Source organism: Protomyctophum bolini (genome assembly GCF_963924005.1).
Source record: "Protomyctophum bolini genome assembly, chromosome: 17".
NCBI lineage: Eukaryota > Metazoa > Chordata > Actinopteri > Myctophiformes > Myctophidae > Protomyctophum > Protomyctophum bolini.
This window is the reverse complement of record NC_137878.1, coordinates 30,006,436-30,030,932: the sequence shown is the minus strand read 5'-3', so window position 1 is coordinate 30,030,932 and position 24,497 is coordinate 30,006,436. Positions and strand designations below refer to the sequence as shown.

Below are 24,497 nucleotides of genomic sequence, written 5' to 3'. Positions count from 1 at the left end.
TGCAAGGTATGTTTGTTGTGACTGTATAACGGTATGTTCCTGGTACCAGGGCCAAGGTGTATGTGTCATAAATACATGCTCCCCCCACCACACACACATATTGCTATATAAAGCACAAAAAAAAACAGTATTTTCTCAGTAGGACAGGACAGACGTGTGGACAGACTGACACATTAAAGGCTTGAACGACGTCAGAAATACTTTGACCGTACGTACGTCTGTGGTTTGAACATTGTGTTATAACTATTCCAGGGATACACCTTCTACACTTCTTGACACCATGAAGACTCTGGTACTATGTGCGTTGGCTCTTCTAGCTTCAGCTGCAGGGCAGGTAATTATTCAACTATATAAAGTATTCTTGTCGTTGTGCATCTCACTTGACACATTGTTCATGACATAATGATCTCACCAATGCTTGGTATTAGAGTTGTAGTGAGTTTGGTATTTGAGTTGTGGTGGTTTGTTTTGGGGGGGCGTAATGTTCATCAGTCAACCAGGTGTCCCTATTTATTGGCATTGAATTGACATCTTCAATAAATACAAATAATAAAAATGACAGTATTTTGTGCTGCATATATGGCTTAACAATGTTTTTAGCTAAGAGTAACAGATCTACCAATGATTTAAGACAGGTGACAATAGGGCCACAGTCCTCTTTTTGTTGCATTGAATGACAGCAGCTAGTGTTGTTTTTACTGCAGTAAATAATTATTGTGGTGCGTTATTTTGTCACTCTAGATACATAGTTATTCATGTAGCCTACTATACTGTGTATCTAGTCTCTGCTGGGAGGAAACATTATAGCCTATATGCAAAAAATAAAATAGAAGATCTACAGTACAAGCAAGTTAAGTGTGGCTTTGGTCTTATTCCTGTATATTAAGAATTCATTCCATAAAGTAAGTGAAGTTAGTTGTGTGGCTGTGCCAGAGCTCAATCTCAATTGTACCAATCTTATTTGTACTTCTACAATTAAGTCAATGAACTGTTCATATAATCTGCTTCATATATATATATAATATATATATATATATATATATATACAATATATGCCAAACGTCGAAATGCGTTGTGCAATAACAAATTAAGCATAAATAATCTTGTGCTGAGTCTCTGCGGTCCCTGCCTTTCACGGGTTTGTCATCCTTTTACCATAACGCGCTCTAGCTCTCTCTCTCTGATAACAACCCTTGTAAATGAGGCATTTCTTGTATTGCGCACAATGCCATATACAATACACCGACTAATCTCTTCCTCTTCGTCCAGACGACGGTAGCACCCACAACAGTAGAACCCACAACGGCAGCACCCACCACCGCAGCTCCACCAACAACAGAGGCCCCCACGACTGCAGCACCCACGACTGCAGCACCCACGACTGCAGCACCCACCACCGCAGCACCCACAACCGCAGCACCCACGACTGCAGTACCCACAACTGCAGCACCCACCACCGCAGCACCCACGACTGCAGCACCCACCACCGCAGCACCCACGACTGCAGCACCCACCACTGCAGCACCCACGACTGCAGCACCCACTACTGCAGCACCCACCACCGCAGCACCCACCACCGCAGCACCCACCACCGCAGCTCCCACGACTGCAGCACCCACGACTGCAGCTCCCACGACTGCAGCACCCACCACTGCAGCACCCACCACTGCAGCACCCACGACTGCAGCACCCACTACTGCAGCACCCACGACTGTGTCCACTACGACGCACAGTGGAAGCCCTTCAATGAAAGCATCTCTGTTGAGTTTTGCGGTCACGTTGCTGCTGTATGTTGTGACACACTGAATAGATAGAGACGTGTGTGGCTGTGCAGGTGTGTTGACATTCTGAAGGAGCTGGTATCTCTTCAGAATGAATGAAACACAATAATAACTGCAGAACCATAAACCATGGAGCTTGATTTATACTTGATAAATAGAATAATCGACATACAGTACTTTAGCTTGAAACAACAACAGCGACTAAGTATGACGGATCCTATTAAAACAATCAATCTATTGTAGTGTCCGGGGTTGCACAATTAACAAGGGAGGGCCTTCCTAACATATGCCTCAGGCATGGTACAATTCTGATGTTGGGTTATTACAATTTACATGTACTGTGTGTTTTTGGCTAAGGATATGCACCTCCATTCTGTACTCTTTGAGCGAGTGAGTGAGTGAGTGAGTCACTGAGTGAGTGAGTGAGTGAGTGAGTGAGTGAGTGAGTGAGTGAGTGAGTGAGTGACTGACTGACTGACTGACTGACTGAATGAGTTGGTTTTGGTGTTTTTGTGAGCTGTCACAATAAAGATAATAAAAAGTGTTGTCATTACTTTGGACCAGAAACCCACACTGATTACAATATGTAACCGATTGTGACCTATTTACACTATACGCCACTCTAGTGAATGTTCTCATTCACTAGAATGAGAACATTCATTATGAAACGTGTGACTGATATATAGTAGATACTAGATATCTTTATTTCTTTTTACTATTTAAATGCTGAAACAGGAAAGAAATTGTCATTTCTAAATCACATATTTGTGTGATTCGTAGACTTTGAACAGAGATCAACAGAGAGCAAGGAGCGCCTGTAGATAATGTTCTTTGAATGGTTTCTGTGGAAAAAAGAATAGAAAAACTGTAAAATAAAGAATAAAATAAACTTCTCTTGTATGAGTAATAGTACTTCACTCAAAACATAATGTGACATTAATGATTGTATGTCTAATTTCAAACTATGAAACTGTATTATTTTAAATACATGTGTTTGAACCAGGGGGGCAGTCAGACAGATTATTTTGTGAAGCCACCAAGGAAATCGGGATTTCCTGAAAGTTCATATAATGGCCTGTTGTGGCGCTGTATTTGGGCCCAACTTCACCTAGACTGTATTACCTTAATAAACATGGTCATGAATACTTTCTGCTTCCAGTCACTAGTTTAAAGTCTCATTTCTAATGTCATAATATTATTTTTGGAAAATGATGGTCCCATTTATTTAAAAGGTTACCATAAAGTTGCGTATGTTCTGAGGGGCGTGGCTACCGTTACAGTCTATATGATTGGGATTCCCCACCCACTCGAGTCAAAATAAAAACCAACTAAGAAGAAGGGGGGAAAGTCCCGCCTCGTTGTCTGGGCCAGCCAATGGGCCAGCTGGGCCCAAACGGTTCTAGAAAGATGGCGATTTACAATACAAGAACTGACAGGCTTCATTTTACGTTCATGTTAGACCCGGGGAACGCTTTGTCAATTTTTTTTATAGTCTATGGTTTGAACAGTCTCATGCATAAACATAACTTGGGTCTGTGTGCATGCGTGCACATTTTTCACCCCTGTGTCAACTGTCAATTATCTAATTATGGGGCGGCGGTGGCTCAGGGGTAGAGTGCCTGGATGGGAACCGCAAGGTTGCCAGTTCGAACCCGGGCTCCCCCAGAGTTACTGTCGAAGTGTCCTTGAGCAAGACACTGAACCCCTAATTGCTCCCGATGTGCTAGTTGGTGCCTTGCATGGTTTCCGCTGCCATCGGTGTATGAATGGGTGAATGTAATGCACAATCTATGTAAAGCGCCTTGGATAAAGGCGCTATATAAATGCACCATTTACCATTTAATGTGATCCTGGGCTCTACACACCCTCCGCCAACCTAGTCCCCATATATGGGGGACATGGGGAGAGCAACGGACTTGAACTCATGCTTCCTTGAACTTGAAGTTCCTTCATGCCTGAGTGTCCAAGTTGCTCCTTTACACCTGACAGGGGGGAGTTTCCCTGGTTGGACGTAGCGCATGGAAGGAACACGTTATTCCAACCAGTTCCTTTCCCCTCCATCAGGCGCCCCGGGGAGGCAGTTTAGACCAGGATTACTGCATGTTTTTTGTAAGGGTACCTACGCTAGGGGGCACGGGGAGCAAACTCCACACAGAAAGGCCCTTTCGCCAACCCCGCCTCGTGTATGGGCACTGATGACTCAGAGGAGGAAACACGCCGCCAGCACCCACAGCGTACCTTCTAGCTGTGAGGGAACAGCACTACCAACTGTGCCCCCTCAAAATCAGATTTTATTAGAGAGATGATCAGGACTTTACCTTCATGGTCTCTAGTCTTTGTGCCAGATACAGATAAGGATTTAAAATGCATTGCACTGAAATTACAAGAGGATTAACAAGTGAGCTGACAGTATCTCTGATCCAGTGTTACTTACAAGAAAGTGCGAGATCAGAGTATATGAGCCCTATAGTTAACAAACAACAGGGGAAATGAGAACTCAGCACTGGCATACACAGTAAAAGCCTTATTTAATGGGTACAGCACACATTTTATTGTGCACATACTGTATTGTACACTTACATAAAGAGTAAACTGCTGGTTTAGACTTCAAACTTTGCACATACCCCCGCCTGCGTGCAAGCGAGAAGACACGAACACACACACACACACACACACACACACACACACACACACACACACACACAGCCTGCAGAGCTAGTTCAGGCAGATGACTCAGAGCAGCACCTATACTTCTGATCAGGAGATCGGTCACATGCTCACTGCCTCTAATTGGGGTCATTTAAACCGCCCTGCTTGCTAGAGTTCTCAAATTCTGCCCGAACCCGACCCTACCCGTCCCGACCAGATGTTTTCGGGGCGGGCCAGGCTGGGCCAAACATCCATGAAACTCGAGGTTTCTGTTTTTTGGGGGTTTTCGGGCCTAATGTTATACTAATTAGCCGGGCCTGGCCGAGCTTCATAATTTAAATAAATGTTCAGGCCCGTTGAGAACTATACTGCTTACTGCTCATTCTTTTTGCTGATGCTCCGCTATGCTGCTAGCCTGTGCTCTGCTCTGACCACCATCCCAGCATACACATGTGGGTTTAGTTTCTGTACAATCCCCTCCATTCAGTCCTGACAGATCATTTATTTATTATTATGTTCATGCTTTCAGAGAATGAATGAAATGAGACAGAGCCTCGATCGAGGCCAAATTAATGTAACCCTTTAAGGGTTGTCCATCTTTTTAATCTGTTATAGCACCGGCTAACTGATGTCTTTCCAACCTCCACACACACACACACACACACACCAACTGTAGCCTCGTGTTGCGATGCCAATATCCCACTGCGCTGCACTGCGTGGGGGCAATGCAGTGCAGGCAGATGAGTATCCCACTGCGCTGCACTGCGTGGGGGCAATGCAGTGCAGGCAGATGAGGCTACACCTCAGATGTATTGTAAAAGCCCTGATAGTGGCCTCTATGGTGTGCTGCTTGATGGCAATCGTCCCTCTAGCGGCTAGAGTCTAGCCTATACATTTTGAGATTTCTTGTGTGCAAGTGGACCTTTTGGCCTACGGGTGGCACCAGAGAATCACCAATTGGATCACCAAAATCAGAATGGCCTATCTGCCCGAGAGCACAACAAATTAAATTGCAATAGGCTACAATCATTATTTTTAGGTAAACGTTAGGGAAGGAGAGACTAACTTACCACCACTGGCATCCTTACAGCCTACTAAATATATTCAAGTAACCTAATAGGGTGCTCATGCACATAACTGTAGTCAGTGGCGTGCACAGACACTTTGAGGGGCAGGTGCTCAAGTGAAACAAAAGGGCACCTTATCTGGCGCGTGGAACCACCAGCTGCAACAAAACATTTCTCTAACACACACACACACACACACACACACACACACACACACACACACACACAGCCGTATCCAGTACTTCACAGATGGAGGGGTCCAATTGCCAACATGCACGGGCGCAAAGCGCCCTTGCGGAAAAAATCGGTTATTTCCGATTATAAAGTCATTATTTTCGGGTCAAAAACAGGTCTGCACAGCAGAAACAGCCTAACCTACATTTTTGATGAGCCTGCTCTCTGGTCATTTTAACTTTTTTCAATATTGGCATATTGCCTATGGTAAATATCATAATAACATCAACACATCAATTTAACTTGAACAACCAATGTCAATTTGAAGCATTCCCTGCTGAGAGAGAGAGAGAGAGAGAGAAAGAGAGAGAGAGAGACGCATCTCTCTATCGCAGGGATGGGCAACTTTGACGATGGAGAGGGCCATTATATTTCCATACTCACTCCAGAGGGGCCACATTGCATGCATGTCGTACCAAAAATAGCCGATCTACATATGCAAAATATTTGTAAACAAATCCACAACGTTTGTAAACAAACTAAAAAGGTTTGTAAACAAATCTGAAATGTCTGTAAACAAACCCAAAATGGTGTAAACAAACATCAACTGTTTGTAAACAATCCCTAAATGTTTGTAAACACACCCTACATGTTTGTAAACAAACCCATAATGTTTGTGAACAAACCCATTTTTGTAAACAAACATCTAATGTTTGTAAACAAAGCCACAATGTTTGTAAACAAATCCAAAATGATTGTTTGTGCAAGTCTATCGCATGTTAAAGAGAGAGAGAGAGAGAGATCTCTCTCTCTTTAATAGAGAGTCCATTTGATAGAGACGCGTCTCGAGACGCGTCTCTATCGCGCATTAAAGAGAGAGAGAGGGGGGGGTCGCGTTAGCATCAAGCTAAGCGTACGTTCGTGGCGGCGGTGGGAATGGGATCATAATATGCATTGGACTCATGCAACAACTTACTCTGACTGTTCTTTGTGCTGGATTGGAGCAGTTGAAGGAAATAAGGAGGAATATATCCATTTGAAACGCGGGCTCCGCCATGACACTAGTCACACAGCAAACAAACTTGCGCGTCACCAGGTGTAGTACACACACACACGCCAGATTTCGAGAGAGAAACCAGCAACCAGGTATGAAAAAACAAGCCCAAGCGACGTTACAGACAACACAAGCCCAGAATGACGAAGTCGCTTACAAAAAGCAAATTTGCCTGCCCTCAGTGATATACTTCTCCAGTACAGCAGTGCAGAACCGAGAGAGTGACACATTCTTTTGGATGTAAACTGCGGACACATACAACATCATGACAAATGTATAAATAAATAAATATATTATAAGCTTTTAATCCAGAATTGATCGATGTCACCATGGGCCACATACTATACACGTACAAATAATACAAAACAAGGAAAAAAAGTGTATCAAATGGACTTGACAAAAGTTGGTCCAGAGAGGGCCACTAGGGGGTGCTCAAGCACCCCTTAGCGTCTACGTGTGCACGCCCCAAGTTCTTCACACCAGTCAGCAGGTCCTGGAACACAACCATCACATCACACCATCACATTAACCATTTGCCATGTATTGCTGTAGGCCTATACTTCAATATATTTTGATGAGAAAAGTTTATGGAATAATATTATACATTGGGTAAAATATACCGGTGTTTAGTGATGGTGTAACAAAAAGGATGTTTAGTGTTTCTGAAAAAGCTAAGGGTTTACGTGATCAATTCAACTACATCCTTCTTTATATTATCATTATTCTAACCAATTTCTGGGAATGTCATAATAATAATAGGAGAAAATGATCTCTCATCTTTTTTGTCGCAAAGGAATTTGGTGTAAGATGAAAAGAGGGAATACCTAGATAGTACAAATACCTTTGGGGGATAGAAAGGAATAAACAAACAGGTGTGCTCAAGGCCGACAGTTCACTCTGCAAACATCCTGGAGCTAACAACATGCTAACACACATTGTTAATGTCAACAAATGACATCATGCTCCACCACACACACACACACACAGTGTAATGCTATATAAAGCTGTTGCAAAAAAACAGTACTCCAAATATTTCTCATATTGGACAGGACAGATGTGTGGACAGACCGACACATTAAAGGCTTGAACGACGTCAGAAATACTTTGACCGTATACTTACGTCTGTGGTTTGAACATTGTGTTGTTATAACTATTCCAGGGATACACCTTGTACACTTCTTGACACCATGAAGACTCTGGTACTATGTGTGCTGACTCTTCTAGCTTCAGTGCAGGTAAATATTCAACTATATAAAGTATTCTTGTCGTTGTGAATCTCACTTGACACATTGTTCATGACATAATGATCTCACCAATGCTTGGTATTAGAGTTGTATAGTGAGTTTGGTATCAGAGTTGTAGTGGGGTTTTTTTGGGGGGGCTGTAATGGTCATCAGTCAACCAGGTGTCCCAATTTATTAGCATTTATTAGCATTTATCTTCAATAAATACAAATAATAAAAATGTCACTATTTTGTGCTGCATGTATATAGGGCTTCAGTGGTTATAACAATGTTTTTAGCTAAGAGATCTACCAATGATTTGGGACAGGTGACAATAGGGCCACAGTCCTCTTTCTGTTGCATTGAATGACAGCAGCTAGTGTTGTATTTACTGCCTTAAATTGTGGCGCATTCTTTTGTAACTTATTCACGTACTATACTGTACTAGTCTCTGCTGGGAGGAAATATTAAAAAACACAATAGAAGATCTACAGTACAAGGAAGTTAAGTGTGGCTTTGGTCTTATTCCTGTATATTAAGAATTAATTCCATAAAGTTAGTGAAGTTAGTTCTGCCAGAGCTGTACAAATCTTATTTGTACTTCTACAAGTCAAACTGTTCATATAATCTGCCACATAAGATTTATATATACTAGTCCTTACCCGTTCGAATATATGATAACACCAAATTATGTACAGTGTGGGTACAGCGATGTAATAGATCCTATAATTGATGTATTTTGAGGTGTAATCAGTCTGGTGTCAGAGGCACTTGCCCGTGGGGTACATACGTTGGTCAAACATACCAACAGTCCTCCAGTCATTAGTCCGACAACACCGTCGCTCCCGACAAAAGTACCCGTGCTGCGGGTTTTAAATCACCCGTGGCTCCCAACATGTGTTGCGGGTTTAAACTAAGCTATGTTGCAGGTTTAAAATCACCCGCGGCTCCTTAATAATGTATTAATAATTATATATATATATACTAGTGATAGGCCAGTGTGACCTGGATGGTCTGTTTTGGACGGGCCTGTCATCCTTTACCATAACGCTCTCTCTCTCTCTCTCTCTCTCTGATAACAACACTTGTACAGTAAGTGAGGCAATTCTTGCATGGCACACAATGCCATAGAATACACTGACTAATCTCTTCCTCCCCGTCCAGAGTGTCACAGAGGCTCCCGCGACAGCAGCACCGACGACTGCAGCACCCACCACCGCAGCTCCAACAACCGCAGCACCCACCACCGCAGCACCCACGACTGCAGCACCCACCACCGCAGCACCCACGACTGCAGCACCCACCACCGCAGCACCCACGACTGCAGCACCCACCACCGCAGCACCCACGGCTGCAGCACCCACCGCAGCACCCACGACCGCAGCTCCCACGACTGCAGCACCCACCACTGCAGCACCCACCACCGCAGCACCCACGACTGCAGCACCCACCACCGCAGCACCCACGGCTGCAGCAGCCACGACTGCAGCACCCACCACCGCAGCTCCCACGACTGCAGCACCGACAAATACGACGCACAGTGGAAGCCCTTCAATGAAAGCATCTCTGTTGAGCTCTGCGGTCACGTTGATGCTGTATGTTGTGACACACTGAATAGATAGAGACGCGTGTGGCTGTGCAGGTGTGTTGACATTCTGAAGGAGCTGATATCTCTTCAGAATGAATGAAACACAATAATAACTGCAGAACCATGAAACCAGTCTAAACCCTGAAGCTTGACTTACTTAGAAAATAGAATAATCGACATACATTAGCTTGAACAACAGCGACTAAGTATGACGGACCCTATTAAAACCATCAATCTTTGAAAAGATTTGTGTCCCGGGTTGTGCAATGAACAAGGGAGGGACTTCCTAGCATATGCCTCGGGAACGGTACAATTCTGATGTCATTATAATTTACATTACATTTACTGTGTGTTTTTGGCTAAGGGCACGCACCTCCATTCTGTGCCCTTTGTGTGAGTGAGTGATTGAGTGAGTGACCGAGTGACTGACCAAGTGACTGACTGAGTTGGTTTTGGTGCTTTTTATATTATCTTTATTGTGACAGCTCACAACTGTCACAATAAATATAAAAAGTGTTGTCATGACTAATTACTTTGGACCAGAAACCCACACTGATTACAATATGCAACCGATTATGACAGCTATTTATACGCCACTCCAATGAATGTTCTTAATCATTATGAAACGTATGACTTAAATAGATATCTTTATTTCTTTTTACTATTTAATTGCTGAAACAGGAAAGAAATTGTAATCATTTCTAAATCACAGATGTGTGTATATTCGTGTGATTCGTAGACAGAGAGCACATCAGTCTTCAGATCGACAGAGAGCAAGGAGCGCCTGTAGATAATCTCCTTTGAATGGTTTCTGTGGAAAAAAGAATAGAAAAACTGTAAAATAAAGAATAAAATAAACTTCTCTTGTATGAGTAATAGTACTTAATGTGACATTAATGAGTTTATGTCTATTTTCAAGCATTATTTTAGAACAGTGTTTGAACAGTCTCACGTAACATAACTTGGGTCTGTGTGCGTGCGTGCGAGATCTACAGTACCTGCAGAGCTGTGTAGAGTGATGTGCCTGTCTGTTGAAGGTAGGTCACTCTGACACACAGCAAATCTTCTTCACAGTGAGATACCAGGATCCCTTGGACTACAGCAGGCTAAAAGAAAAGAGAGCCAAAAGGACGGGAGGAAATTACTAACTACATAATCTACTACTGCAATGTTTGGGGTGTGTAAATAAATATCTATCTGAACATGATTAAGTCTAAATATTGTCCATCTTCATGTGCTTCGATATTGATGATTCCATTCATCAGTAAATAAATGGGCACTCATGATTTTACAGTTTACGATTGAATGAATAAAAGGATGCATTCATCAGTGACAATGCTCAACCATTAGAGAGATTAGAGATGATCAGGACCTTACCTTCATGGTCTCTAGTCTTTGTGCCAGGTACAGATAAGGATTTAAAATGCATTGCACTGAAATTACAAGAGGATTTACAAATGAGTCATTTAGCAGACGAAGCCTGTAGAGCTAGTTCAGGCAGATGGCCGATCAGAGCATCACCTATACTTCTGATCAGGAGATCGGTCATACTCACTCACTGCATCTAATCTGGGCCATTTAAAACGCCCTGCTTGCTGGAGTTGCTTTTCAGGTTTTCGGGCCTAACGTTACACTAATTAGCCGGGCCTGGCCGAGCATCAGGCCGGCCCAGTTAGGGCATGGTCAAATGCTAATGCCTATGCTCTGACCACCATCCCAGCATACACATGTGGGCTATGTTTCTGTACAATTCCCTCCATTTTATTCCTGACAGATCATTTATTTATTATAATATGTTCATGCTTTCAGAGAATTAATGAAATGAGACAGAGCCTCGAGGCAAAATGAATGTAACCCTTTAAAACTCTTTCAGCACTACCTGGTGGTCACCAGTTTAGGCTTTGAGTGCCAATTCTCCCATTATAAAAAAAGAAAGAAATTGTAATTCTATTATGCATGTAATGTGCATGTCATCACCTGTACACCAGATTAGAGGAATTTTCAAAATATGGATTAAAAAAACAAAAAGAAAAAACAAAGACTTTTTTTTAATTCCCAAGGGAGCACGTCTTGTCGTCCGTGGCATCCGATTAGATGGCTTGTCGTTTATGGCTTTTAAACTGTTTTAACACACACACACACACACACACACACACACACTTACACACCTAATACTTTCAATCCCCGTCTAATGTCTCCTGAGAATCGCTTTTCCAGGATGGGATCCAGTGTCTGTCCCTGCTCCAGCTCCAGTCTCATCAGCACTGCACATACAGTAGTACAGTAGCAAATATACATGTGTCAACAACATGCTCCAATAAACAGCTCCAGTACAAGGGCACAAAGAGTAAGCTTTCAGATGGACAGATAAGCAAAGAGTGTAATGAATGGTACACCTTGAAGGCTTTGTTTATGGGTTTATAACTCACTGACATCAAATGTTTGGCTGTTGGCACACTAACCCACTTTGTTTTTTTCCCACATAACACAGAGGTTCTCAACGTTTTTGGCTGGGGACACCCGGAAATGCTTTGGCCATGTCTCGCGACCCCTGCCCCGCCCCCCTCCCCACCACCTATACAAATTGACCTCTACAATAACATTAATAATAGAGAAAATACATCATAGATAAATACAGAAAACAGATATAATCATTAAGGAAAGTTTATGCATGCACCACTATGTGTACTATATATGTAAACTCTTAATTTCCATTTCCAGCCATTCAGTTGCACTTTTGTTTTTGTTTTGTTTTGGGGGGTTTTTTTGGAGGGGGGGGGGACCTGTGCCTCCTCGGGGCACAGGTCACCTGTGCCTCCTCCGGGCACAGGTCATTTAGATGTTTGGACAAAATGTGTAGGAGTAATATAAAAAGTTCAGTGTATACATAATGTTTAGAAGTTTCACGGAAATCGCATGCTGTGTTCATGATCTGAGGCATTCTTTGTTCAAAACGGACCAATCCTGCAAACTTTGGAAGGCAATCTTAGCCAATGGGGATTGAATAGGGGGAAGTGGACAGGTCCGTGTTGATCACATGACTGTAGAGATAGTGTATACGGATTTGCGTGATGTATGGATCAAATGTGCATACAAGTAATATAAATAAATGTCTTTAGAAAAAGTTGGCCTCATGGTGGCGCTATAACAGGCCGTTGTGGGGGGGGGGAAATTGGGTTCTTTGTTGGCATCCAGGGAGTGTGTGTGCACAGTTTGGCGGTGCCAGAGATTAGCTGTAATACGCAGACACGGACGGAGTGCAAAACATACTCTCCCCATGCCTTCGGCCCGGTGGAGACAATAAACACACATCCTCACACAGACACGTACCGTTATTAAGATGGCCTGAGTTTCTTGAGGTCAGTATATTAATCCAGGGTCCAGCTTCTGCTTTCTTCTCATTCAGCGATGCAGACAATGTCTGGTATTTCATTATAAACCACACAAGTCAGTCAAAATAAATCGTCCATGAAACATATTAAATAAACATAGTACATACAATTCCCCTATATATTTGAGATATTATACCCTTTTTGAAAAGCAACATAGCACAAATCACATCCTACATTTTCACAAATTATCCATACCAATCTAGCATTGTTATTCTGGGGGCGAGCATTGGCCGATATGAGCCAATACATGTTGTGAGCTGCGGGGGGTTCACGGTCAACCGGTGTGAGTGGTTTTAAGTATTAATAATATATAATATAATGTGGGAAAATATCAACTGCAGTAAAACAAAAGAATGACACCGTATTGATACATGGTACTAAGTAGTGTGATTTAACACAAGGCATTCTCTCAAACTGTACCTCAGTATCTGTCTGAACACATCCAGCAACATTTTCCTTCTGTTGGGAGAGAGGAGAGAAGAATTCTGAAGGCCTGTTTCACATGCCATTATAAACAACAGCATAACATACAGTAACCCATGGAATGGATATGGAATGGATTTCATAATGCAGGTGCTAAATAAATAAATGTCATTGTTTTGGGGAGGAGGCGGTACTAAAGGTCAGACACCTTTAGTACGTAATACAAAGTAAAATCGTTGTTTTCATTTGTGCATTCTGGGCCCTTGGCCTTGTGGGTCCATTAGGTTATATTTGCACAAAAATGAACACTGCTGATTTTATGGCATAGTAATCTCCCATTTGGTGGGCACTTATAAGCTTTTAGCTTCAGCCTATGGCTGTTTTCTTTCATTTGTTGATGTATAAGTTTGTACTGTAAGATGATCAAATAAACTAAACTAAACTGGTGGAAATAGGTAGAAAAGGGTTTTACTGTTACATTTAGCAAAGCCACAATGAGCTTAGCAAAGTCTCCACTGGTTTCTCCTTTCAGGTCCTTCTCCAGCTCCTTCTTGTACACTGAAACACAGAGAGAAACAGCCAAAGGTCACGTGGGAGGTCCTCAATCCTGCAGTCAATTGAATAACAACAATATATACAGTAGTTCACACAGGTTTGGAAAAGGCTTCCAGCTGAAATGGTCAACGTACGTTCCCATCTACCACTACTACAGTGCCTTTGAGCAAGGCACTTAATTCGATTCGCTCTAGTAGAGTAAGACGTGGTGTCTCGAGCAGCTCTGTTATAGTAGGTTCAGTGGTTCTCAAACTCCCTGCCACGGACCACCACATTCATATGTATTCTAAATGTTTTGTGTCCAGGGACCCCCAGAAGAATAAATTATTCAACATTTTCAAGATTTTTCAAACATGTTAAAAAAATATGAACATTTGGAGCTTGTATATCTGCTATTTTTGAATAGCCAAAGTATGAAATATGGATTAAGTGGTTAAAATGATTGTGACGATATATTAACTAATTTTGCTTGTGACCTCCTTGAACCTCCCCAGTCCCCACGGACACCACTTTGAGAACCATTGCAATAGTTGAATAATTCAATAGCTCTGCATGTTGGCCATTGGGTCAACTTGTGAGCATTGGAAGATGAAGCAAGACTTTGAAAAGGCTGCCAAAAGTACTGTGACGTGAGTAAATACAATGACTGTGATCAACATGAATTACTTTCACTGTAGGCAGTAGAGGCGTCTTTGAGTTGCTGTCTGGATCTTGTACACAGGATCTCCAGGAGTGTGTCCTCATCGGTACCTAAGCCCTGTGTGCGCACGGGCGTGTACAAACACACACACACACACACACACACACACACACACACACACACACACACACACACACACACACACACACACACACACACACGAACAGTTAAGACAAATAACCATACTGTATAAGTCCATACTAATTATCCATAATAATGTATAAATCATGGATAAGGGGTCAGGGCAGATTGCCCCTTTTCGGGGAGGGGTCAGAATAAATTGTGGACTTAAACGGTTATTCGTCTCAACTGCTCAACTGTCCATCTTTTAGCTGATGTCTTTCCAACTTCCACACAAACCAACTGTAGCCTTGCATTGTGATACTTCGTTATATCCCACTGCGCTGCACTGCGTGGGGGCAATGCAGTGCAGGCAGATGAGGCTACACCAACTGCACTGTAGATCATTTACTTTACCTCAAACTACAGGCCTCAAATGTATTGTAAAAGCCCTGATACTGGCCTCTAGATGGCAATCCTCTCACTAGCCTACATTTTGAGATTTCTTGTGTGCAAGTGGACCTTTTGGCCTAAGGGTGGCACCAGAGAATCACCAATAGGATCACCAAAATCAGAATGGCCCATCTGCCAAGAGCACAACAAATTCAATGGCAATACAGCCAGTATTTTATTCTTATTATTTTTAGATGAATGTTAGGCATCCTTACAGCCTACTAAATCTATACAAGTAACCTAATAGGGTGCTCATGCGCATAACTAGTCCCAGACTGTGGCGTATCTTCCCTAAATGAACAGACAGACAGACAGACAGACAGACAGACAGACAGACAGACAGACAGACAGACAGACAGACAGACAGACAGACAGACAGACAGACAGGCAGGCAGACAGACAGACCGCCATGGCTTGTCGTAGGCGATGAGCCTCATGTTGCATCGGCTTCATCATCAGAGCCAACATGAGGTTCTCTAGTTCTCCAGACAGAGCCTTCTTCACACCAGTCAGCAGGTCCTGGAACACAACCATCACATCACATTAAGCCTAGGACACTAAACACAGACAATTATATTTTTGTAATTTTCATAATGTCTGAGGTGGGTGGGTCTCATAGAAGGTAGAGTTGTTTCCCTGCCCACATCCCTGGTTTTTTTCCTACTGGCAGGTGTTATGGGGTGAATTTCATTCGTGTTTAGTGGACCAAAGGAGTTCCCAGCTCAACATCGGTGTTTGTTGTTGAAATGATGTCATGATGAAATATTAAAGAAGAGTACCTCAAGTTGCCATGTACTTTTCTTTTGCTGTACAATATATTTAGATGAGAAATACCTTTTATGGAATATTTTACATTGGGTAAAATATACCGGTGTTTAGTGATGGATGGTGTGACAAAAAGGATGTTTAGTGTTCTAGGGTTAAAACCACTTGAACCCAAGCATATCCTGGGTCCACGTCCTGGGTGTGTCATTTAGCAGATTAATAGCAGTACACAACGTAGAGCATTGTGGCGAGTTGTGAGCTTATATGATTGGCTTTTTCTGAAAAAGCTGAGGACATCATTCTTTATAACCAATTTATGGGCATGTCATAATAATGCTGTGATCTTGTGAGCTTTTTTTGCCAAAGGAATTTTGTATAGGAGGAAAGAAGGAGGGGCCGAAGTACAGACTACAGACACCTGGGGGGGATAGAAAGGTATATAGAAACAGTAGAAGTACAGACTACACTACAGAAACCTGGGGAGGATAGAAAGGTATATAGAAACAGTAGAAGTACAGACTACACTACAGACACCTGGAGGCGATAGAAAGGTATATAGAAACTTTCTAGTGCTCCTCCTAGTCATAATAGTTTGCATGTTGACGTGCATTTGACAAAAATGACAGCTAAATTATATTTATAATACCAACTAAGCCATTTTAGTCCCTCGATCGTCCTATGATCCCAATCCCGAACTCTTTGTTAGGTTATAAAGAGTTCATGATGTTGCTAAACCTTCTCTTCAAATAAAGGTGCGTTCAAAGCCAGTGTTTGCAGAGTGAAAGACCAGTTCACTCTGCAAACACCTGGAGCTAACAACATGCTATGGTATGGTTCACACACACATTGTTAATGTCAACAAATGTCCCAGACAGACATTCACAATGAGATTCACCTGAACTATCACAGCAATGCATGCCTGACGTGGCTGTGCATGGATGGATCTACTCGTAGGAAATAACAGGTAACCCTGAACAACAAGTCATGTTCCTGATAGAGGGACTTTCTTTCTTGAGGTAGGCCTATGCTAAACAAAATGCAAAGAAATAACCGATCTACAAGCTCAAAAAGAGTCCCGATGATGTGGTGGAATAAGTATATTTTTTACTGAAATATATCAATACTGCAGAAATACTTACAAGTAAAAGCCAGGAATTAAAAATGTACTTGAGTAAAAGTATTGGCATCAAAATGTACTTAATGTACCAAAAGTAAAAGAGTCATTAAGCACAAGAAATCTTTTGAATACAATGTGTCACATCATGACACATTGTAAGCTTTTGGATCGGCTATTTTAAGATGGCAGAAATGTAGTACGTATGTATCAAGTTTTCAAAATAATTAATAAGTGGAGTATGAATACAATTTCGGCACGTGACACCATCAGGCTTGTTTTTACTGCGGAATGAGAGCCATTACCAACACAATGAAGTGTAGAAGCATAAAATACTAATAGTGGCAAGATCATGCATTAGTTTACCTTCTCTATTATTTCCTGGTAGGTCTGGGCGATGACCTGTCTCTGATGGTTGTTCCGGTTGGTCAGGATTCTCACCAGAGTCACAACATCTGATCCAGAGGAAATATTCAGATTACAATGACAGCATCTGTCTCAACACTGAGCAATGGCTCTTCAAATAGCAATTCTGAGTTATGCTATTTTATTGTACCATTAAAGACCTTTTCTTTGGTTGACTGTCTTGGTAAGACATATTAAGAGGTATCATCAGCACCATTCAAATGCCATTGTAGCTGTACAGGGAAAAATCCTGAGTGTTCATTTAACTCTGAGAGTGTAAGAATGTATCTGTAAACGTTCTACTCCTAAAGCAGGTGTTATCACCAAGTCTATCATCTTTTTTTTAACACGGCCCCAGCGGGAATCGAACCCAGGACCTTCTAGCTGTGAGGCGACAGCACTACCAAGTCTATCATCTGAGGAGGTACCTTTCTTCCCCAGTGCGGTCTCGATCTCGAAAGCATCCCTATCAGGGTGGAAGTTGGGGAATGGACGCACCGTGCCCAAGGTACCCCACGCCATGTCCTAATGGATAGAGAGAGAGAGAGAGAGAGAGAGATCAGTGTTGGTCTGATATCACAAATAAGATGTTGTACTGTAGAAGTGAGACTTTGTTATCAACATAAGCCCTATATTTCATTGTCGTATGATCAAAAGGCGAGAAGCGACCTCGAAGTGACCTCGTCCTATCGGGTTTGATGAGGTTTCATTTTCAGGCCTGTTGAGAACTCTACTAATAACTTTGGGGCAGGCCCGTCTAGAGTTTGAATGAACAGGTATCAGTCAAAAGGGAGACATCGAAGAGGAAGGACGGGTGGCGAAGGATCTACATGGAATGTCAGAACAGGTCAGCTCCATATATGGAGATCTAAGGGTTTGAGGTCAGATGTAGTTGCTGGCCGGCTCAGTATATGCAGTATGGCTATCCAGGGTTTGATGAGGTCAGTGTCGTGATCTTCATATATGGAGACAGCCATATATGGTGGCATGATGTGTCACGAGGCGTGACCATACTGTATATGGAAGCGTGACACTTGTGGGAAATGCAGGTTTTCGTAGTAAACTGCGACCTACAGTCACAACAATAGAGGGCTAGATATACCATAATGTGGAATGTGACAGGAAACAGGTGGAATGTATAGTACAAAGAAGATTACATGACATACATTGTAGGTGTCACACAGAGAAACAAATCACTATCAATCACTTTTCATCAAGATGAATTCAGAGAATGAAAAGCATGTCCACCTTTACAGTATGTTGCGGCACTTGTGTGAAAACACAGTTCAGTTACATTATCAAAATACCACATTAAGAGTTAAGACCAGAAGCATTAAACATAATGTCCCTTCAAAAAGTGTTGAAGGGAAAATACTAATTTGGAATTATACAATTGGTCTTCTCATACATTTGGTAATCATCAGTCGTACATTATTTGTCAGTCAGTCATACAGTATTTGACACCACATGCCTTTGTTACAGTACTTGTAATACAGCACCGTTTACAAAAGCTTGGTGTAACAGAGATAACAATAGAGGGAATGTAAATAATCAGCGGATACAAAGCACAGAGCGTGTCCATTTAGACCCGATAGGAACTTGATAGGAAACGGAGGAATGCAGAGGGAAGAGGATGCCAACTTACATGTGATTTGAAGTAGTCTGGATCCATGGCCTTTTTTAACCTGCAATAGTGAATACGGTCGTGTAAGTGACGGACACATTCCACACACTGTACCTCAAAGTACACGCGGAAAACATGAACACAAACTAAATCAAGTAATAACATGCACACATTGGTGTGCCCTCTTACAGGTAGGAGTGGATTGAATGCAACAATTTGGTTCCATTCCAGAAGATTGACTTACTTCATTATTTTGTTGTGTGGAGTTGTTGATCAATTATACACACTTTAACAGCTGTGGTGATACACTCAGCAAATACACCCACCAAACAAGATTCTTGAATTTCTAAAACTATTCCCAGGTATATTATAAGTGCTCCCATTGCCTCTGAAATACAACAGTGATAATACCGTTAGTCAAATCCTACCTGTAACTGGAGTCTTGTGGCAGTTCTGTAGAGGAGAGTAGCTTCCGTCAACCTTTAATCAGCCTTGCAACTATATAGTGTCCCACCTTTGCTACACCACACCTTCTACAATACACCCACCGTTGTGTCAATCCAAACATCTGACCAATCGGTTCTCAGTATCTGCCCACCTGTCATTACTATTGGCCTCTACCATTACTATGGTAACTGATATGCAAAATATTTGACATTCCAAGCAGAGGAAGAACCCAGACAATCAGGTTTGTTTACAGGTGACACAAAAACGCTAGTTCTGAAGTGACTGCAAAATGTAAACATTGAATAGAATAAATGAAAATTATGTATCGTTTCTGTATTCAACATAGTGAAGTTTGATTCGTTTTAAGTCAGCTTTTGGCAGTTTCTGTACTATACAGTACTGTAGATCAAATAAGCCAGATTGAGGTCTTGCAACATGCCCATTCCTGCAAATATGCGAGGAGCCAATATTATGGTTTCAGGGTGAAATAACTCCAATAACAAATGGAATGTCTGAAACCTGAAAGGTGAATTTCAGTGAAGACAAAATAAGCCCCAACAAAGAGGCTTTTCAACAGACAGATTTGTGAACGCCCTGATAAAGATGTCCATTCAACAATAGTTTTAATCCACAGTGGCGGTCAGTGGTAAGGTGGATCTGATAGTTTTAATCCACAGTGGCGGTCAGTGGTAAGGTGGATCTGATCCTGGAACTGTACCAAAACACACACAAACACGTTCCTGCTGGTGCTATGACACGTTAATGTCCTTCCAGATCAATTAACCTTGTGAACCGTAACATCTCTTTTTTTGGGCATGTCATAATAAGTAATAAACATTTGTCACAAACATTTGGGGAAAATAGGGAGAAGGCCAAGGAGAAGGCCAAGGGTAGACCCCTGGAGGGATTAGGGTTATAGGGTCTAGTTTAAGAGGTAAAAGTTTAGCTTAGATTTTCATATTGGTTATACCTTTCCATATTAGTTTTTCACCTTCTGCTAAACCCGAGGTATGTCGTCAGCTATCTAACACACACCAGCAGAGCACAGGGAATATGGTGGGTTGTCGTAATTATAAACAGTAACTGATGTTGACATTTTTCATGACATTGCAGGGATTACTATGACAGCATTTATTTTGGAATGGAAAACAGTTAAGTACCAGTATTTGTATCGTTATAACGGCTATCTAAAACAATGCTTGTTGTAAATGCACCCATTGTTATTGTGTCATTTTTAATACAACACCTTCATGATTAACAAACCATTTTTGGTATCACGATTCTTTTTATTTAGTATTCTAAAACCACTCCCGTTTATATTACATTTCACATTAAAAATTTTAGTATCAAATTATATGAAGTGAGTAGTGTACATTTGAATGTCAATATGAGTCTCTTACCTATAAAATGCCTCAAGAAACAAGAAAGCGCCTTTAAGAAAATAGCCTCTGATGGGAACAGCATAACATTTAACAGAATCCATACTATACAATGTGATATACAGCATATTAGAACAGCAACATTTCCCATCCAAAAACACAAGTACATTGACCAAAATTACACAGATAAAAAAAACAAGACTTTATAAAACACTGATTATTACACACACAACATTCATCTTGTAGCACACACTACAGTACACATAATTTTTGGCTTCATTCATCCATAAATCTTAAATATACTCCTGGCCATGCAGAATGTTCACATAGCCAAACAGGATGTGCCATAATGTGCTTGCAATCAAGAAAAGCAGTTCAAACTCTAGTTCTTCCATTGTAAACAAAGCCGTTTAAGTATCACCTGCAAGTGCTTCTTGACAGAATTTGCACCTCCCTGGAATAAAACAAATAAGGGTCATTCAATACAGGAATCTCCTTTCAAACCCGAATTAACAAACAAGTTCACCCAATGAAACTGTAAGACTTGGATTTATCAGTAACTGTTCAGAATACAAGTTGAACCACTTGAACCCTAGCATCGCTATTCTGGGACAAATATTCACAGAAAAATAGCAGATCTACAAGCTCACCGATCAACAGCTGGGCTCCTAGATCGGTTATAATCAGCAAAGAGATATGGTGTAGATACTAGGAATACTAGTGGAACTAGTATACTTCCCTGAGTCCCTGAGGGACTCTACGGTTTAAGTGGTTAAACTGGTCCTTTTTTACTTCCCATTCTCTTCAGAAGATCCCCTTTAAGGCATAGGGTCACAAGGCACCAAGCTTCCATACTGTAGCCGTATAGCGTCTTTAGCTGTTGTGAAGTCCGGGGGATGAAGGAAACCACGATTCTAAAAGCCAAATGTCTTCATGGATGGTACAGATAAAACGACTTCCTTAAGGCGATGACGTTGAAGGAATGTTGATGTGTGGGTTACAGTTTACAGTATCTGTATCTCCCACTGTTGGGTGGCCTTCTCTTCACTCTCTGGCATAAGCACCACGTGATCCTTGTCATAGGTTTTACCACCTGGAGAGGAAAGAAAACCAGCTTATATATCTATATCTATATCTATATATATTAGAGTTGTTCCGATAACGATAATGGTATCGGTTACTCAGGCCGATACCACCCTCAAGTACTCTTACTCGGAACCGGCCCTGATACTATGACCCGAGTCACTAGGCACTAGCACATCACCAAAAACAGCCGATCTACAAGCATAAATGACAACTGACAAGTGTAGATTGGAGATCCATCTGCATCAATGAGAAAAAGGGGTTAAAATAAGTGTTTACTCAACAAAAATAAAGTACTCAAATCGGTACTCTGTATCGGCAAGTATTACAAATTAAGTACTCGGTCTGGGACACTCGGGACAACTCTAGTATTATCTCAGGCACTATGTGTACATTTTCTTGGGGAAAAGAGACCCCTTGGTTGTACGGCTGTACAACCTATAAATAAGATAAGAGAGACTCTACTGTTGGTGAAACAAGCTTGTAAATATCTGGAAACCCCTTACTTGTATTGTAAATTATCTCAGAGAGACCCTAAGTGTTTGTGTGTGGAACGAGCTTATAAATGTTGTGATGATGTGATGTGACAATAAATACTGTAGGACTCTCATTGTGTCAAGTTGGCACTGGAGAGTTTTCCACATTTTGGTGGACTCAAGTGGCGGCGAGAGGTAACTGTATTATCTGTACAGTGTACAGCATTTGAGGCTGTTACAGTTTCTTTAAAGAATACTTTAAAGTGCAACGTTTAGATTCCTTTTTTTTGCTAAACCATGGTTGCACACTGTAGCTATAGCTATAACTTCAGATGCTACTTTATTTTGGAGAAAAGCAAATACAACATTCTCACATTTTGTAACCCATTTACTGAAGATAACTGAACTCGTATATCTTTGAAAATCACACCAAGGAAAGATCTTAAAACCCAACAACATGCCTGAATTTCTAGTTTCTACCATGAAAGGTACCTTTCATATCCAGAACCATGCCAGGGAAAGTAAGGCTGGAGATGACGCCACTCATCTTAGATGACCATGTCTGGATGGGCTGACGGCTCTCTGACCACAGAAGCACCTTGGCTCCTGGCTCCATGTTACCCATCACCTGGAGGCTCATAGTGGGGGCCATCTAGAACCCAAGGAGATATGCATCGTTAACCAAATGTTCCGCTACAGCATATTTCAATACATTTATTTACTTCAATCAAATTTAAATACTTATTGTAGTATTTAGTCAAATATATATTGTAAAAACATATATGCATTTTAAATAACCTCAAAACATTCGGCAGCTTATCGACATCTTTCTGAGTTAAGCCCAACACACACCGGGTGCGCAGCGACGCGGCACGCCTGGAAAATAGAACGGTGGCGTATCGGAGCGTCAGGCGAGGCGTGAACGCGCGTCGGACGGAGCCGGTGTGGCATAGGTTCATTGAAAATAACGGAGGCGGCTGATTTGATGCGCGGCGTTCGCAGACTGTGTGTGTAGCCCTTCATATTACCCTTCATAAATCCATAATGTTGACCATGAACACTTTAACTGAGCTTTCATTACCTTGCCCTTGATCAGCCCGTCGTGGTAGAACCAGATGTCACTCATGGCCTCCACCTCCGGCGTCACCACAACCCGTCCCGTCTTCATCTCCTCCACCCCGCCCTGGATGGACAGGTAGTGACCTCGCTCTTTGTTCTTGATGCGGAAGAACTGCCGCTTCTGCAGGGAAGAAACGATCGACATAGTGATGTCGGAATCAAAACGCAAGATGCAGTCACGTCTGCAATCTATGCTCATGTAGTATGCTCTGTGTGCAGTATGCCGTGTGTAGGATGATCTATGTACTGGAAGCTCTATGCAGGACGATAGTGTGGACAAACTTAAACTCAGCTGTCCAAGGTCAGTAGAACAACCAGCCATGAAATAATATAAATCTGCCACATTACAAAATGTATTTTATACATAATATATCTTGAAGTGAAGCTAACACACATTTGATGAAAAGCAAGTCTTGAAAGTTGAATGCTGAAGGCAGTGCTAAAATTGGAGGCAAAGAAAGGAACTGGTGGTCGTACTGTACCTGTCTGACTGGGAATATAGAGCCGATCGTGTTTAGTGAGCTGAACTTGGGCCAGTTGGTGATTTCAATGGGCTCCAGTAGGAACTGCCGCCCCCTATAGTTACTGTGTTCACATATCACCCAGCTGCAGAGAGGCAAGGGAGCAGAAATTAGCAGGTTCTTTGGTGATTTAGAATCGCACACCATCACTAAACCATAAAGGCCTACACTCAAGTCAAATTCCACTGTAAACACAGATTGAAAGTGGAGTAGACAGAGAGGGACAGACTGACAGACAGACACTCGGACACACTCTTACCAGCCGCTGTTGACCCTGACAGAAAGGATGTGGTTGTTGAAGCCCTCTTCCACCAGGCTGAGGACTTCAACATCTGTGGTGACTTCTCGACCCTCCATACACTCACCGCCAAACAACGAGATGGAAGGAATGGCGAACACCTGAGGAGGGGAACAGAGAAAACAGAGGGTATATCAGAGGAAGCCA

At 42.1% G+C, this 24,497-nt stretch overlaps 3 protein-coding genes across 5 annotated transcripts in view; 1 reads left to right on the top strand and 2 right to left on the bottom strand.

Annotated features, from left to right (window-relative positions):
* Window positions 1–200: 200 nt before the first annotated feature.
* Window positions 201–2,432, top strand: LOC308331515 (uncharacterized protein). Of its 2 annotated transcripts, XR_013965612.1 has the most exons (3): window positions 201–334; window positions 1,270–2,156; window positions 2,229–2,432. XR_013965612.1 is itself a non-coding variant. In XM_080786978.1 (2 exons), the coding sequence occupies exons 1-2, from the start codon at window positions 298–300 to the stop codon at window positions 1,812–1,814; spliced, it is 582 nt and encodes a 193-aa protein (XP_080643104.1). In that variant the 5' UTR covers window positions 201–297; the 3' UTR covers window positions 1,815–2,432. The 2 variants fall into 2 exon arrangements, 1 of the variants encoding a protein (XP_080643104.1); XM_080786978.1 differs by having other exon boundaries at window positions 1,270–2,432.
* Window positions 2,433–10,254: 7,822 nt separating this feature from the next.
* Window positions 10,255–19,519, bottom strand: anxa14 (annexin A14). Of its 2 annotated transcripts, none has more exons than XM_080787412.1 (13): window positions 19,456–19,519; window positions 19,049–19,088; window positions 17,832–17,928; window positions 17,365–17,453; window positions 15,525–15,638; window positions 14,573–14,663; window positions 13,830–13,909; window positions 13,349–13,387; window positions 12,867–12,957; window positions 11,705–11,800; window positions 10,914–10,969; window positions 10,535–10,642; window positions 10,255–10,347 (listed from the first exon to the last, which is right to left on the bottom strand). In XM_080787412.1, exons 2-13 carry the CDS (start codon window positions 19,073–19,075, stop codon window positions 10,288–10,290), a joined length of 948 nt encoding a protein of 315 aa, XP_080643538.1. In that variant the 5' UTR covers window positions 19,076–19,088; window positions 19,456–19,519; the 3' UTR covers window positions 10,255–10,287. The 2 variants fall into 2 exon arrangements, with proteins under 2 accessions (XP_080643538.1, XP_080643537.1); XM_080787411.1 differs by lacking the exon at window positions 19,456–19,519 and adding an exon at window positions 19,272–19,400.
* Window positions 19,520–20,691: 1,172 nt separating this feature from the next.
* Window positions 20,692–24,497, bottom strand: part of crybg2 (crystallin beta-gamma domain containing 2) — a 62,066-nt gene continuing 58,260 nt past the window's right edge. Inside the window, exons 20-24 of the mRNA XM_080787198.1 lie at window positions 24,312–24,451; window positions 24,014–24,137; window positions 23,494–23,652; window positions 22,905–23,064; window positions 20,692–21,946 (exon numbers count right to left, since the gene is read on the bottom strand). Of these exons, the coding sequence (XP_080643324.1) occupies window positions 21,858–21,946; window positions 22,905–23,064; window positions 23,494–23,652; window positions 24,014–24,137; window positions 24,312–24,451 (672 nt within the window). The 3' untranslated portion in view covers window positions 20,692–21,857. The remainder of the gene's footprint in view (window positions 21,947–22,904; window positions 23,065–23,493; window positions 23,653–24,013; window positions 24,138–24,311; window positions 24,452–24,497) is intronic.